This window comes from Stenella coeruleoalba (assembly GCF_951394435.1).
Source record: "Stenella coeruleoalba genome assembly, chromosome: 7".
Taxonomy (NCBI): domain Eukaryota; kingdom Metazoa; phylum Chordata; class Mammalia; order Artiodactyla; family Delphinidae; genus Stenella; species Stenella coeruleoalba.
In genome coordinates, this window is record NC_137153.1 from 95,855,657 (window position 1) to 95,871,885 (window position 16,229).

Genomic DNA, 16,229 nt, shown 5'->3' on the forward strand with positions numbered 1-16,229 from the left:
GCTATTTAGTCATGGCTGGCCTGTAGTTTATGTGCATGCATTAAAAAATGGTGTATTTGTTATTTGTTTATTTTTATTGTGGTCAAATTGGCATAACAAAATCAGCTGTTCATACAATTCAGTGGTGTTTAGTACATTCACAATGCTGTGTGCATACATTTTTAAATTTAAATAAATGATAGTACGTTATAGCTTTTGTTCTTTGTCTCATTTTCACCTAACAGTATATTTTAAGAATTTTTCCGTATAACTTTACAATTTATTATTTTTAACAATTACACAGTATACATTTCACTTATCCATTCCTCTTGTGATGGACACCCACTTTGTCTCCAACTCCCCACTACCTAGACTATATTGCAGATAATAAGAATTTACTCTTGTTTCCATTGTCCTCAGGAAAGCTGATTATGTAGGGACCTCTTATGAAATTTAATTCCAAAAATATCTAGTTTGATTCATTATCTGAGACCTGCTGGAGGAATTGCCTCTTGGAAATTCATGGGCTTTTGGGAACCATTCTAGTCCATAACATTGTCCCAGATTCATTTTGGCACCAGTATAATTTCTTGAGCAAATCTAAACATCTCTGAACACTATACATTTTGCCAGATAAAAGATTGGTAGCACTCCATTCTATCTCTCAGTGTCTCAGTTGCTTATATATATAAATATATATGGAAAAAATTGGATGGCTAGAGACTTACTACAGTCCCTCATACTGGCAGGATTCTACAATTTACTGGAAGTCTGTGACTTTAGATAATGATAGACTGCAGTGTATTTAGTGATCAGACTCAAAATCTGAGTGTTCCTAAGTGCTTAACCACTTATTAGCTCTGTGACTTTGAGCAAGTTACTTAACCTGTCAGAACTTCAGTTCCACATCTCTATGATGAGAGTAATAATAGAGTAGTTTTGGGATTACATTTAAAGAGAATAAGGTAATACAAAACACTTATCACAGTCCTGGCACATGTTAAGTGCATAGTATTAATAGGTATTTTTGGTCATTTGGTGTAGACTGTAAATGATATTTTATCTTCTTATTTCCTTTCAATACCAAATGTATTTTTTTGCTTATGCTGCTCATTTGGCACTCAAAAATGTGGTATTTTGTATTATTGTTAATGAGTTATGTTCTTTTCCATTAATTAAGTGTAAACTTACAGAGAACAGATTTTTTTTCCAGAACCTAACTTAATTTGCTTCTGCTGAAGATTAAATTAAGAATGCATATTGAACACAGTGAGAACTCCAACAAAGAAAATAGGAAATATAAGAAAGTACTAGATAGAAGTCACAGAGCTGAAGAATATAATAACTGAACTAAAAAATTTACTAGGGGGGGGTTCAACAGCAGACTAGAAGCAGCAAAAAGGATCAGTGAACTTGAAGAACAGGCAGTGGAACTCACCCAATCAGAGCTGCAAAAAGGAAAAAGAATGAAAGAAAGTGAAGATAGCTTAAGGAACTTATGGGACAACATCAGGAGGACTGACATTCACATAACAGGGCTCCCAGAAGGAAAGAAGAGAGAGAAAGGGGCAGAAAAATTATTTGAAGAAAGAATGGCTGAAAACTTCCCTAATCTGGGGGAAGGAAACAAACATGCAGATCCAGGAAGCCCAGAGAGTTCCACATACAGGGACCCGCAAAGAAATCCCAGCAAGACACATTATAGTTAAAATGTCAAAAGTTTAAGACAAAGAGAGATTCTTAAAAGTAGCAATGGAAAAACATGTGTGTTATGTATAAAGGAACCCCCATAAGACAATGAGCAGATACTTCCAGGAGAAACTTTGCAGGCCAGAATGGAGTGGCATGATATATGCAAAGCACTGAAGGAAAAAAACTCCCAACCTAAGTTACTCCACCCGGCAGTTACATCCAGAATTAGAGGAGAGAGAAAGAATTTTTCCAGACAAGCAAAAGCTAGAGCTTATCACCACTAAATTGACCTTACACAAAATGTTAAAGGGACTTCTTTAGGCTGAAAGGAAAGGATGCTAATTACTAACAAGAAAAAATATGAAAATACAAATCTCACTGGTAAGGGTTAATATATAGTAAAGGTAGTGGATTAATCACTTATAAAGTTAGTATGAATGGTAAAAGACAAAAGTAGTAAAAATAACTAACTACAATAATTAAGGGATACACACAAGATAAAAAGATGTAAAATGTAACATCAAAAACAAAAAAACATTGAGGGGGAGAATAAAAATATAGAACATTAAAATGCATTTATACTTAAGTTATTATCAACTTAAAATAGACTGTCACTAACATAAGTTGTTATATGAAAATATGATAACTACAGAGCAAAAACCTGTAGTATATACACAAAAGATAACAAGAAAATAATCTAAGCATTGCACTAGAGAAAGTCATCAAGCCATAATGGAAGTGAGCAAGGGAAGAAGAAAGGACCAGAGAGGAACTACAAAACAGCCAGAAAACAATTAACCAAATGAAAATAAGTGCATACTTATTAATTACTTTAAATGTAAATTGACTGAATTCTCTATTCAGAAGAGTAGCTGAATGGATAAAAAAAAAAAATAAGACCCATCTATATGCTGCCTGCAAGAGACTCACTACAGATGTGAAGAGAGAAATAGACTGAAAGTGAAGGGATGGAAAAATATATTCCATGCAAATGGAAGCCCAAAGAAAGTTGGGATAGCTATACTTATATCAAACAAAACAGACTTTAAAACAAAGACTAATTAGAAGGGCGTTACATAATGATAAAGCGGTCATTTCTAATAAGAGGATATATGACATTTGCAAATATTTATGTACCAACATACATATATAAAGCAAATATTAACAGACATAAAGAGACAAATAGAGAGCAAAACAATAATAGTAGGGGACTTATTGAAGTCCCCTCACTTACAACAATGGATAGATCACTAGACAAAGAATCAAGAAGGAAACATTGCCCCAAAGGACATATTAGACTAGACAGACTTAACTAAAGATATAGACAGGACATTCCATCCAAAAGCAACAGAATACATATTCTTCTCAAGCACACATGGAATATTCTCCAGGATTCATCATATGTTAGGTCATAAAACAAGTCTTAATAAATTTAAGAAGATGAAAATCATATCAAGAATCTTAGCTAGAATAGTATGAAACTGGAAATTGTTTACTAGGAAGAAAACTGGAAAAATCACAAACATGTGGGAATTAAACATAATGCTATAAAACAACCAGTGGGTCAGTGAAGAAATAACAGAGAAATCAAAAAAATACCTTGAGACAAAAATGGAAATACAACATTCCAATCTTATGGGATGCAGCAAACTAGTTTTAAGAGGGAAGTTCATAGCAATAAATGCCTACCTCAAGAAATGAGAAGAATCTCAAATAACTTTATACTTTAAAGAACTAGAAAAAGAACAAATGACGCCCAAAGTTAATGGAAGGAAGGAAATAACATAGAGCAGAAATAAATGAAATACAGACTAAAAGGACAATAGAAAAGACCAAACTAAGAGTTGGTTCTTTGAAAAGGTAAACAAAATTAACAAACCTTCAGTTAGACTCACCAAGAAAGAAAACAAGAACTCAGGTGGATAAAATCAGAAATGAAAGAAGAGATGTTACAACTGATACCACGAAAATACAAGGGATTGAGACTGTTACGAACACTTATATGCCAACAACGTGGACAACCTAGAAGAAATGGACATACTTCTAGAAACATACAACCTGTCAAGACTGAATCACAAAGAAATAGAAAATCTGAACAGACCAGTTACCAGTAAGGAGATTGTATCAGTGATCAGAAACCTCCCAACAAATAAAAATCCAGGACCAGACAGTTTTGCTGGTGAATTCTACCAAACATTACAAGAATTAATACCAATCCTTCTCAAACTCTTTCAAAAATAAAAGATGAGGGAATGCTTCCAAACTCATTTTACAAGGCCAACATTACCATGAAACCAAAACCAGACAAGGATGCCACAAGAAAAGAAAATTATAGGGCAATATCCCTGATGGGCATAGATGCAAAAACCCCCAACAAAATATTAGCAAACTAAATTCAACAATACATTAAAAAGATTATACATCGTGATCAAGTGGGATTGATTCCAGGGATGCAAGGATGGTTCATCATCTGCAAATCAATCAGTGTCATATATCACATTAACAAAATGAAGGATAAAAACCATATAATCTCAATAGATGCAGAAAAAGCATTTGACAGAATTCAGCATCCATTTACAATAAAAACTCTTAACAAAGTGGGTGTAGAGGGAATGTACCTCAACATAATAGAGGCTATATATGACAAGCCCACAGCTAACATCATAACCAGGGCATTATGCCTGGTGAAAAAAATGAGACAAAGACAAATACAGTATGATCTCATTTTTGTGTGGAATCTAAAATTTAAAAAAAGCAAGCTCATAGATACAGAGAACAGATTAGTGGTTGCCAGAAGTGGATTGGGGGGGTGGTGACGAGGCTTGGTGACATGGGTTAAAAGGAGTCAAAAAGTTCAAACTTCCAGTTATAAACAAATAAGTCATCAGTGTGTAACGTATAGCATGGTAACTATTGTAATACTGTATTGCATATTTGAAAGTTGCTAAGAGAGTAGATCTTAAAAATTCTCATCACATAAAAAAATTTTTGTGTGCTGTGTATGGTGATGGATGTTAACTAGACTTATTGTGGTGGTTATTTCATAATATATGCAGATACCGAATCATTTTGTACACCTGAAACTAGTATAATGTTATATGTCAGTTATACCTCAATAAAAAAAAAAAGCGTTTTGAATATTTTCTTCTTTTTCACTTTCCCCTCTCATTTTTAGGAAACAGAAAACATTTGTATTTAAATTCAAAATTGAACTTTTTTTTTCAGATAACCATGATGCTTACAGAGACTTCTGTTATGCCTTTTGCTTTTTTTGAGGATACATTGAGTTGGATGCTGTTTGGCTGGCAGCAGCTGTTTTCATCATGTGAAAAGAGAAGTGAAACAAACTCGTTTCTCAGTGGTACTGGTTCATCGACCTCAAAACCTATAGCTGATGCTTCAGATAAAGTTCATAAGAAGCATACTAAAAAGACTAAATTTACTTGATGAACTTCATAAGGCAAAAAATTTTCTTTGTCTTATCTACCTGTCAGATTGTGATAAATATTTCTATGTAAATGATGTAAAATAAAGATTATATATAAGGATTGGAGGTGACAAAAAGAACGAACTTCTTTCTGTTTCAGGGAGACTCTCCCTTTCTGGATTGTAATTTCCTGAGTGTTATGAGTGTATCATGTGAAATGGTTTTTCTAAGTTATATATAAAAGATTCTATTGTGATTTTTAAAACAGTTTTATATTGATAAAAGCCTAGTGTTTTTGAATGTTAGAAAAAGTAAACCTACTGTCATTGCAAAATAACAAAAATTAAAGTTTTATTGTTTAATCTAGATATTTTCATACATGTTTTTTATTTGAATCTATTTGAGCTTTAGTTTAGCAAAATTAAACTTTTATTACACATTACCATTATAATTCTTAGATATGAAAAACAATTCCTGTTTAATTTTGAGTACTAAGAAAAGTAAACTTTACCTAAATCACTTTATATTATGAATGAAAATAAATTATTAGCTTATATTTCAGAAATAAACATTGTATATTTTACCCACATTAAATGGAAATATCTGAAATTTTATTTAATTTTTTTCTAGTAGTATTTTTCAGTGAGAGCAGAGTATTATTAGTCTTAATCTTAAGTGTGTTTCATGCCCTTGTTTAAACTATTTCTTTTTTCTCAAAAGAAAATCAGGGGTATAGTTTTTAATAAGTTACTAAGTCCATGTTTTGCTTTGCAAGTTTTGAGAAGCTTATTTTTTTCTCTCTCCTTAAAACACATTTGTTTTAACTGTAGGAGAAATTATTCTTCTCAGCATTTCATATATTCTTAAGTATTATTTCAATTTAAAAATTTCACCTTTGTCTTCTCTTTAATGGGTACTTTTCAGTTTTCTAGTTGAATGTCTCTTACTAGTTTACGTAGGTTATATTTTAATGTACATGTACATATATTTTTAGTTTTATTTTAAATTAAAACTAGTTACCCTTATGTAAAAATGCTCAGCTCTAATGAGAATTGTCCTCGGGCATTTGATAACAACCACCTAATTAAGAAGAAACAAACTAAAATCTTATATGGTAGTAGTCTATTTGAATGAAGAATGATGAAGTGAAATTTGATACCTTATTGGCAAAAATAATTAAAAGAAGAAGAAAAGGTACTAAATCATGTTAGATTTTCTTATTTTATTTTGTAGTTTAAAAGCCCAGTTATAATTTTAAAACTTTGTGACTGACATGATTTCTTCTACTGAGACCATGAGCCTGCAAAAAGTTAGTGTGTATCAGGCATCTTTGGATGGTATAGAACTACTCAAATCATATTCAAGTTAGAAGTCTTGATTTTTAAAAATTTTAACAAATATAAACACCAGCAGGGATTATACTTTTGTTAAAAAAATTTTTTGGGGGGGGAGGACCTTTGATAGCCTTGGGATGCTAAGAAGTTTATTTTTAATATTCTGACAGAAGGCATTAAATATTTAAGAGTTCTGTATTGCATTTGACACTCTTGTAGTTAAAAACTTTTCACAGTTAACAAACATGTTGCTAATTACTGACTTAGTTTTGAAGTTTGGGTTTAACTGTAGTTGAAATGTTAGGAATCTTATTTTACACTTGTATTAAAGACAGATTTATTAAACTAAGTTATTTAGCACCAATGGAATATGTTATCATTTTTATGTTTTTTCTGTTTTTCTTGATTTAGGAGTTTATAACTCCTTTGGCCTTTCGACTGATATATGGTATATATTCAGTGATTACTGTCCAAATGAGATGTACAACCTTTATGGAACAAACTTTTATTAATCTGTGCAAGTATCCTATAACCTTTAATTCAAGGTTTTTAGGAAAAAGCTGTACTGGAGGACATGGCTTAGGTTTGAAACCTCCCACCCTTAATATATTCATGCTGCCTGCAGAGACCTGACTGGATTTGCGAAGCAGATTGTTAGACTCCTTACCCAACAGGGTAGCATGAATGAAGCCTGTGGGCCTGCTTCACACAGTCATAGGTGGCACTGAGAAAGTCAAGATCTGGTAGGTCTCGTTAAATACTAGAGAATGGACTTGATATAGGGAGGGGGAAGGATGAGCGTGACAAAGCGAGAGAGAGGCATGGACATATATACACTACCAAACGTAAGGTAGATAGCTAGTGGGAAGCAGCCGCATGGCACAGGGAGATCAGCTCGGTGCTTTGTGACCACCTAGAGGGGTGGGATAGGGAGGGTGGGAGGGAGGGAGACGCGAGAGGGAAGAGATATGGGAACATATGTATATGTATAACTGCTTCACTTTGTTATAAAGCAGAAGCTAACACACCATTGTAAAGCAATTGTACTCCAATAAAGATGTAAAAATAAATAAATAAAAGGAGACAAGAAGGTGGCAAGAACATGGGCTGGCTAACTCAGTGATCTCACCCTCAAGTAAAATATGGCCAAATTAATATCAAACTCTGATTTATCAGATTAGTCACACTTCCTTGCTGAGTGTGCAAGGGCTGGAGAGGGACCAGATAATGTAGAGTGAGTGGATTTCAGTGGAAATTCCAGGTTTCTTGTAGGCAGAGACCAAAAAGTGGAGAGAATAGGGGAGACGTTCCCTCTGTAGTGTATTTTTTGGTCTTATTCCTATAAGGCCTACATCATTCCATTAAAATCTACCTCAGATCACAAGTTGATTGCAATTGAGTGATATGTTAGAAATGGAATAACGTATACAAGAATACCGTCTTTCCCCCACTGCTTTCTTGGTGTTTACATTTTACTGGTGGTGAGACATACAGTAAGCAAAGAGATGTGTTCTTGTGGTAATACTACAGATTATGCATATATATTAAGCAGGACACAAGGATAGAAAGTGAGAATTGGGGGTACTTGTTAATTAGGAGTTAGAAAAGGCCTTTCTGTTAAAATTGTATTTTACCAGAGACCTGAAGGAAGTGGGTGGGGCAGGCCGGGCAGACGTCTGTGTTAAGTGCAAGGGTCATTCTGTTTCTTCATATACTTGACTTAGATTATGTACTTTTTTCCAAAAATTACTTAATTTATTTTTCTTATTTAGTACAGTTTCACACTTGTAGTTTTTAACAGACATATTTCTTTGATAGAATTTATTTTTGTTTCCACAGTTTGTTCTTTTTTTAAGGTAAAATTCACATACAATGAAATGCATAAGTTGTAAGTGTATATTTAAAGAGTTGGCAAATACATACAACTGTACAGCCTAAAATCCTATCAAGAGGTAGAAGATTGCCAGTGCCTCAGGAAGTTCCTTTCTAGTTAATTCACACCCTCCCCCCAACTGAATAGAAATAAAATCATGCAATATATTCTCTTCAGTGTAAGACTTCTTTCAAACGACATAATGTTTTTGAAATTTATCTTGTTGTATTTATCATGAGTTCACTCCTTTTTAATTCCTTGGTAGCATTGTACTATATGAATATGTTGCAGTGTGTTTATCCTATTGATGCACATCAGGGCTGTTTCTAGTTTGGGATATTCTGAATAAGCTACTATGAACATTTTTGTACAGTTCTTTTGGGGAACATGTTTTTTTATTTCTCTTGAGCAAATACCTAGGAGTAGAATTATGTTTAGTTGTAAAAAAACCACTAGACCTCTTTTCCGAAGTGGTTGTACCATTTTATACTTCACAACAATGTATGAGAGTTCCAGTTGCTCTACATTCTTATCAAGGATTATTGTTGTCAAACATTTTAATTTTGTCCATTTCCAATGGGTGGTTTGTAGTTTTTAAGGTTTTAATTTGCATTTCCCTAATGATTAGTGGTGTAGAGTACTTTTTTGAGTGTGTTCTTATTGGCCATTTGTGTATCTCCCTCAGTAAAGTGTCTCTTCAGACCATTGCCCATATTATATTGGATTTGTCTTCATGTATCTTGGATATCCATTCTTTGTTAAATAGGTGTTTTGTACATATTTTCTTTCTGGGCTGTGGATTACCCCTTCATTTTTATAATGATGTCGTTTAATGAGCACACATTTTTAATTTCAAAGAAGTCTAATTTCCCAGGATTTTATTTTACAGTTATTGTTTTCTGTGTCTTAAGAAACTTTTTCCTACCTCCAAGTCATAAATATATTTGCCCATCAAGGAACCCCAAATAATATAGGAGTGCCTAGTTTTATTCTGAGAAACACTTAAGAGAGAAACACCTTATGCTACTATGTAAAGTAATGATTATGTTACTCAGCAAGTCGCTCAGGCCTAATTTTTTGTTCTGCTTCTCAAAAGGTCACTGCACATCGTATATATGTGGTCGCTTTTTCTGTGCTTGTGCTAAAGGTAATACATTATAGGAATTGAAGACTTTTTTTCCTGTATGTCTATTTAGGGAGTTTCTGTATGTAGGCTTGTCCTTGGTTTATCACAACTCTGATGTTTAAAAGAGATGGTGAATAAGAATGTGACAACAAAATATATTTAGAACGAAATAAAATATCTTCTAAGCTCAGTCTAGGTGTGGGATTGGTTGGGAAGGTAGTGGTCCATATTGAAATATATAATCCAAGTGCATCTTTTTGGTGACAAAATGTGGACCAGTGATCGGGTATGAAAATGAGTACAGCTTAATTTACATGGCTGACTATCTGATATTCCATGACAGTACAAAGTGGCACACTGAATTGAAGTTGAAAACTATTGCGTTCTTCCTACATTTGATAAAGAGAATTAAGATTTAATTGGGATAAAAAAATAAGCAATTTGTATGGTGGGATTATGGTTTGCTATGGGGAAGAGGAAGTGGGGGAGACTCCTGCCAGACAAAGTAACTTCAGATGTATTTTTACCCCTGTAGAGTTGTATTAGTAAAGAGAATAAAGTTGATAATGAATATTTGTATTTTTATAAATATTTTATGTAATGTAAAGTTTGACTTAAAAATTCGATCTAATCTCAGTAAAAGTAGACTAGACTGAAACCTTTCTTGAGAATAATATGAAGTGAAAGGAATAGGGTACAGTGGCTGATAAGCAACGTTGTTATATTGACATCTTAATGAGGTGTGAGAAGAAGTACATAATATCTTGATTAAATTTGCAAAGGACATTCGGTATAATGAAAGCCTGTGTAAGTGACAGGAAAAATTCAAAGGACTAATGGTATGCTTGGAAAATGATTCAACTTATTCAGTTAAAAAATGTTGAATTATACAGCTGGGGAGAATTATATAAGGCCCAAACCTAAGGAAAAATGCATGCATTTTGTAAAAATATGAATAACAAAAATTAATGAAACAGCATGTTATAGTCTTTATTTTGAGCAGCTGATGTTTTGGGGGTTATATTACTGAGGAAAGAGCAATTCATGTTAGAGGACACATTGCTGTCTTTGCCATGACCTTAAAGGACTGTTTTGAAAATAAGATAATGTATATGAAAATGTGTTTGAAACATTATTTTACAGAGAAGAGTCTAGTTAATTTACAGATAAAACCAGAGTTCTGCAGTTTGGAGTGAAGAATAATGTGCCCTAGTCATTTTTTATGTATAATATTTAAATACCACAAGCCAGTAAGACAGGAAGTTCAGAAGTCTGCCCTCCTCATTACACCGTTACTGTGTTTTATTTTATTGTTATGCTGTGGTGATATAATGGTATTATTATGGAGGAGCTGAGTCACTCTGTGTGGCATTCTGACTCATGCACTTAAGTAATTGTATCATTGCCATCACCGCACTACTATGCCGATGATCGCATTCACCTTCTGTGTCTGATCTTTCATGTTCTCAGTTGAATACAAGTTTTCAGAAGCTCACATTATATTTCCCTCTGATTGAGAGTATGTATTATGACAAGTTTTGTGGTAATTAAATCCATTTGAACACCATCTTTTAAAACCCTTCTGTCTCCCTCTAAAGTGGTTATGTGTTCAAGAGGCTTCAGGTTTGGCCCTGCCTCCTTATCTTGAGCAATGTGTTGCTCTTTGTAAAGGAGACTTGAAGCCAAAACTGTCCAGAATCTTTCATTTCCAATCCCTGTCCAAACCAAATCCATGGGATCCTAGACCAGCCCAGGGCAGTGGCAATGGCACAAGTTGAGTTGATGGTCGCACCTCGGAGGTGGCCATGATCTGAGTGAACAGGTGGTAGGTTGGGGCAAAACGCTGGGGCAGCAGGAATAAGGCTGAGTATTTCCTTGGAAGATGAGACTCCTCAAAAAAGCCTCCAGGGGGAGCAAGTGCTTTTTGTGCTGGCACAGTTACCCCCAAGAATCAGGTCTGAAGTAAGGTGGCAGAGGCCAAATCTTTAGCTGCCAGCAAGACTGCCAATGTGAAGTTCTTTCACGGCAGTTGTTTAGAGAGGGACAGTCATCCTGTTTCATATGCCACTGAGGTGTTTTAATTTCTAACAGACCTCTTAGCAATCGATTCTCTTTGTTTCACTTAATACTACCTTGTAGCACACAAACCTGGAACCCCTTATTCCTGCTTCCTTCTTGGTGACTGACTACCTCCACAAGAGATCATATTTAATGTCATTCAAAATACTGGTAGTTTTGCTAAGCCTCTGTCCAAGGACAGGAGCCCACTGAAGGGATTCTTTGCAGAAAGAGGAAGATTTGCTTCAAGGTGACTTTTAGTCCTTGACTGTATCAAAATGCAGCTGACGCCCACTGTAGAAGAAAAATGAAAACACACATTTAAACTCTGACTGGATAATTCCCTCAGAAGGAGCTCCATTACCTAAAGGAGACAGAAGTTCAGTCAGGGATGAAAGCGAACTAGCAAGGCAAGTAACCTTTGCTAGAAACTAATATTTCTTCAAAATAACCTCAGGTTTGCATTTAAATTTTTTAATTGATATATACCATTTAGAAAGTGCACAAATCATGCGTTTGTCTTGTTAAATGATCACAAAGAGAACATAGCCATGCAACCACAACCCAGCTCAAGAAATGAAACATTAGCATTTTTCCTTTTCTAATCACTATTCTTCCCTTCTCAAAGGTAACCAATATCCTGACTTCTAATACTAGTTGTTGGTTTTGACTGTTTTTGAATTTTATGTAATTGCAATTAGACTGTTTATCCTGGTGTCTGGCTTATTTTGTACATATTATGTTTGTGAGATTCATCCAAGGTACTTTGTATAACTTATAATTCACTCATTTTCATTGCCAATATTGCATTGTATGACTATATATACTCAATTTGTGTAACCAATCCATTGTGTTGATAGAGATTTAGATTGTTCTTAGTTTGAGGCTATGAAAATATTCTTTTGCATGTCTTGGTACAGGTACCAAGGTACCCAGGTACACATATTTTTGTTCCTTACATTCTTAGGAGTTAAAGTGCTGGGTCATGGGGTATGAACACACTCACCTTTTGTAGATCCAAAAAGTTTTCCAAGATAGTTGGCTTAATTTGCACTCCCACCAGCAGTGTGTGAGAGTTCCAGTTCCCCCACTTCCTTACCAATGTGAGGTATTCTCTATCTTTTAAATTTAACAATTCTGGTGAGGGTATAATAGTATCTTGTGTTTTAAAATTTGTTTTTCCCTGATAACTAATGAAGTTGAACACTTTTTGAATAAGCTTATTGGCCATTTGGATATACTCTTTTGCAAAGTGTCTGTTCCAGTTTCTTGCCCATTTTTTTCTGTTGGGTTGTCTGTCCTTGTGTTTGGGTATAGGGTCGTGTCTATGTGCTTGTGTGTGTGTGTAAATGGGTACTTTGGATATGAACTCCTTGGCGGTTCCTTGGGTTGCAAATATGTTCTTCCACACTGTCAGCTTGCATTTTTACTCTCTTAATAGTTTAGTACCACGAACATAAATTATGAATTTTAATGTAGTCCAATTTAACAATGTTCCCTTTATGATTGATTAATGCCTTTTTTATCTTATTTAAGAAACCTTTCCCTATCCCAAGGTCATAAAGGTATTTTCCTATACTCTAGAAGCTGTATTTAGCTTATTCTAAGATCTGTAGTCCACCTGAAAATTTATTTTTTTGTATGATGTGAGCAAGGGGTCAATTTTTCTTTTTTTTTTCTTTTTCTCTATGGATATCAAGTTGGTCCACCATCATTTATTGAAAAGTGCCACTTTGTCATAAATCAGAGATCCATATGTGCATTAAAATGCTTTGGACCCTGTTTGTTATATTATTCTATCTGCATATGTGCTATACATGCATTGGCTTAACTACAGTAGCTGTATAAATCTTAATATCCAGTAGAGTAAATCCTTCCACTTTGATCTTTTTTCACAGTTTTCTTATCTATCCTTGGCCCCATTTGTTTCCATATAAATTTTGGCATTATCTTGTCAATTTCTACAAAAATAACTAGCTGGAATCTTTATTGAAATTTTAAAAATTAGGATTTAAACAAATTCATTGAGATTTAAATTTTACTTTCACCTATTCCTTCTTGAATGCTCTTCCTTTCTTTATATGGACTGAGTTTCCGACCTGTATTATTTCCTTCTCCCTAGAGAAGTTATCTTAACATTTCTTGCAAGGCAGATCTACTGACAACAAATTTCCTCAATTTTTGTTTATCTGAGAAATTATTTTCCTTTACTTCTGAAGGAAATTTTTCAGGGTACAGAAGTCCAGGTTGGTGTTTTGGTTTTTTTTCCTCTCTCAACATTTAGATATGTCACTCCATCTCTCTTGCATACATGGTTTCTAAGAAGTCAGATGTAATTCTTATCTTTATTTCTCTATAGTTACGGTGTTTTTTCCCACTGGCCTCTTTGAGGATTCTTTCTTTATCTTTGATTTTCTTTATTTTGAAAATGATAGGCCTAACTCTGCAGATTTTTTTGAGGGCTTTTTTTTTTTTTTTTTTTCCTGCATTTAACTGGTATTCTCTGAGCTTCCTGAGTCTATGGTTTGGTGTCTGACATTAACCTGGCTAAATTCTCAGTAATTATTACTTCAAGTATTTCTTCTGTCCCTTTTTCTCTTTCTTCTCCTTCTAGTATTCCCATTACATGTATGTTATAGCTTTTGTTGTTTTCCCACAGTCCTTGGATATTCTGATCCTTTTTTTCAGTCTTTATTCTTTTTGCTTTTTGGTTTTTGAGGATTCTATTGATATATCCACTAACTCAGATTCCTTCCTCAGCCATGCCCAGTCTTCTAAATAGGTTCTTCAAAGGCAGTCTTCATTTCTGTTACAGTGTTTTTGATCTGTAGCATTTTTTGTTGTTGTTCTTTCTTAGGATTTTTATATCTCTGCCTACATTGCTTGCCCATCAGTTCTGGCATTTTGTCAACTTTATCCATTATAGCCCTTAGCATGTTAATCATAGTTATTTTAAATTCCCAGTCTAATAATTCCTGCATCCCTTCCATGTCTCGTTTTTATGCTGGCTCTGTTTCTTCAAATTGTATTTTTTGACTTTTGGTATGCCTTCTAATTTTTTCTTGAGAGCCAGACATCATGTATTGAGTAAAAGGAACTGCTGTAAATTGGCTTTTAGGAATGTGGTGGTGAGGTGGGGGGGGAGGGGAAGCATTTTGTAGATTTATGATTAGGTCTCAGTCTTTTAGTGAGCCTGTGCCTCAGGACTGTGAACTTCATAAGTGTTTCTCAGTTTGATAGGATGGCTAGAGGGGGCTGAAATTGGGTATTTCCCTTCCCCGGGTCAGTTAGGCTCTGATGATACCCTATAAGTTTAGGCTCTGGTTATATTCCTCTTAGGGCAGATCTTGTTAAGGAAAGAGTGTTCTTATTTCAAAATGGTTCCTCCCCCCACCCCCCCAGCCCCTTGCTGTAAGCCCCTTGCTGTAAGGGGATTTTTCTCCAATATTTACTATGGGAACCTAATCGAGGTTCTGCAGGTTAAGTCTCACAATATTGTGGGGGACAACTTATGACTAGGTCCCTCTGCAGTTTTTAACTCTTAGTGTTGTCTGCACTCAGCCTTCGGCAATTCATCAGTTACGGTTTAGGATTTCCCAGCTGGCACTGGTTTAATTGGTGTTTTCCGCTGGTGAGTCTCTGCTCCTGTATACTGCAAGTCCCTCCATTCACCTGTTCGTCTCTGCATTCTTGGGGGCAGTGGTTTACCCTGTGCCTTCCCTTCTCATGGATCCAAGAAGAGTTTTTGATTTTTCAGTCTATTCCGCTTTTTACTTGTTGTTAGGACAGAGTGGTGACTTTCAAGCTCCCACATGTGGAACTGGAAATTGGAATTCCCTCATTTTTAAAAATTATGGCAAAGTACACAAAACAATATTTACCATCTTAGTCATTTTTAATTGTACAGTTCAGTGGTATTAAATACATTAATAATGTGCAATTATCACCACCATCCATCTTCATAACTTGTAAAACTGAAATTCTATACCCGTTAAACAATAACTCCCTATTCCCCTCTTTCCTAGCCCCTGGAAGCCATGACTCTACTTTCTGTCTCTATGATTTTGATTACTCTAAGTACCTTATATAAATGGAATCATACAGTATTTGTCTTTTTGTGACTGGCTTCTTTCACTTAGCGTAATGTCCTCAACGTTCATCTATGTTGAAGCACATGTCAGAACTTCCTGTCTTTCTAAGGCTGAATAATATTCCATTGTGTGTATATACCACAGTTTGCTTATCCATTCATCTCTCAGTGGGTACTTGGGTTTCTTCCACATCTTAGCTATTGTGAAGAGTGCTGCTATGAACATGGATGCACAAATATCTCTTTGAGATCCTGCTGTCAGTTCTTTTGGGTATATACCCAGAAGTGGAATTTCTGGGTCATATGGTAATTCTATTTTTAATTTTTTGAGGATCTGCTGTAATGTTTTCCACACTGCCTGTACCACCTTACACTCCCAACAATGGTCCATAAGTGTTCCAATTTCTCCACACCCTCATCAACAGATTATTTATTATTTTTTTGATAGTAGCATCCTAATCAGTGTGATGTAGCATCTCATTGTAGTTTTGTTTTTTGTTTGTTTTTTTTTGCGGTACGCGGGCCTCTCACTGTTGTGGCCTCTCCCGTTGTGGAGCACAGGCTCCAGACGCGCAGGCTCAGCGGTCATGGCTCACGGGCCCAGCCGCTCCGCGGCATGTGGGATCTTCCCGGACCGGGGCACGAACCCG

At 35.0% G+C, this 16,229-nt stretch overlaps 1 protein-coding gene across 3 annotated transcripts in view; it reads left to right on the top strand.

Annotated features, from left to right (window-relative positions):
* The window catches only part of TMEM38B (transmembrane protein 38B), a 69,987-nt gene extending 64,374 nt beyond the window's left edge, over nt 1-5,613 (top strand). For 2 of the 3 annotated variants that reach the window (XM_079927077.1, XM_079927078.1), the window contains exon 6: nt 4,897-5,613. In XM_079927077.1, coding sequence (XP_079783203.1) covers nt 4,897-5,118 — 222 coding nt within the window. In that variant the 3' untranslated portion in view covers nt 5,119-5,613. The remainder of the gene's footprint in view (nt 1-4,896) is intronic. The other variant, XM_079927080.1, reaches the window with a different exon arrangement.
* The last annotated feature ends 10,616 nt before the right edge of the window (nt 5,614-16,229 follow it).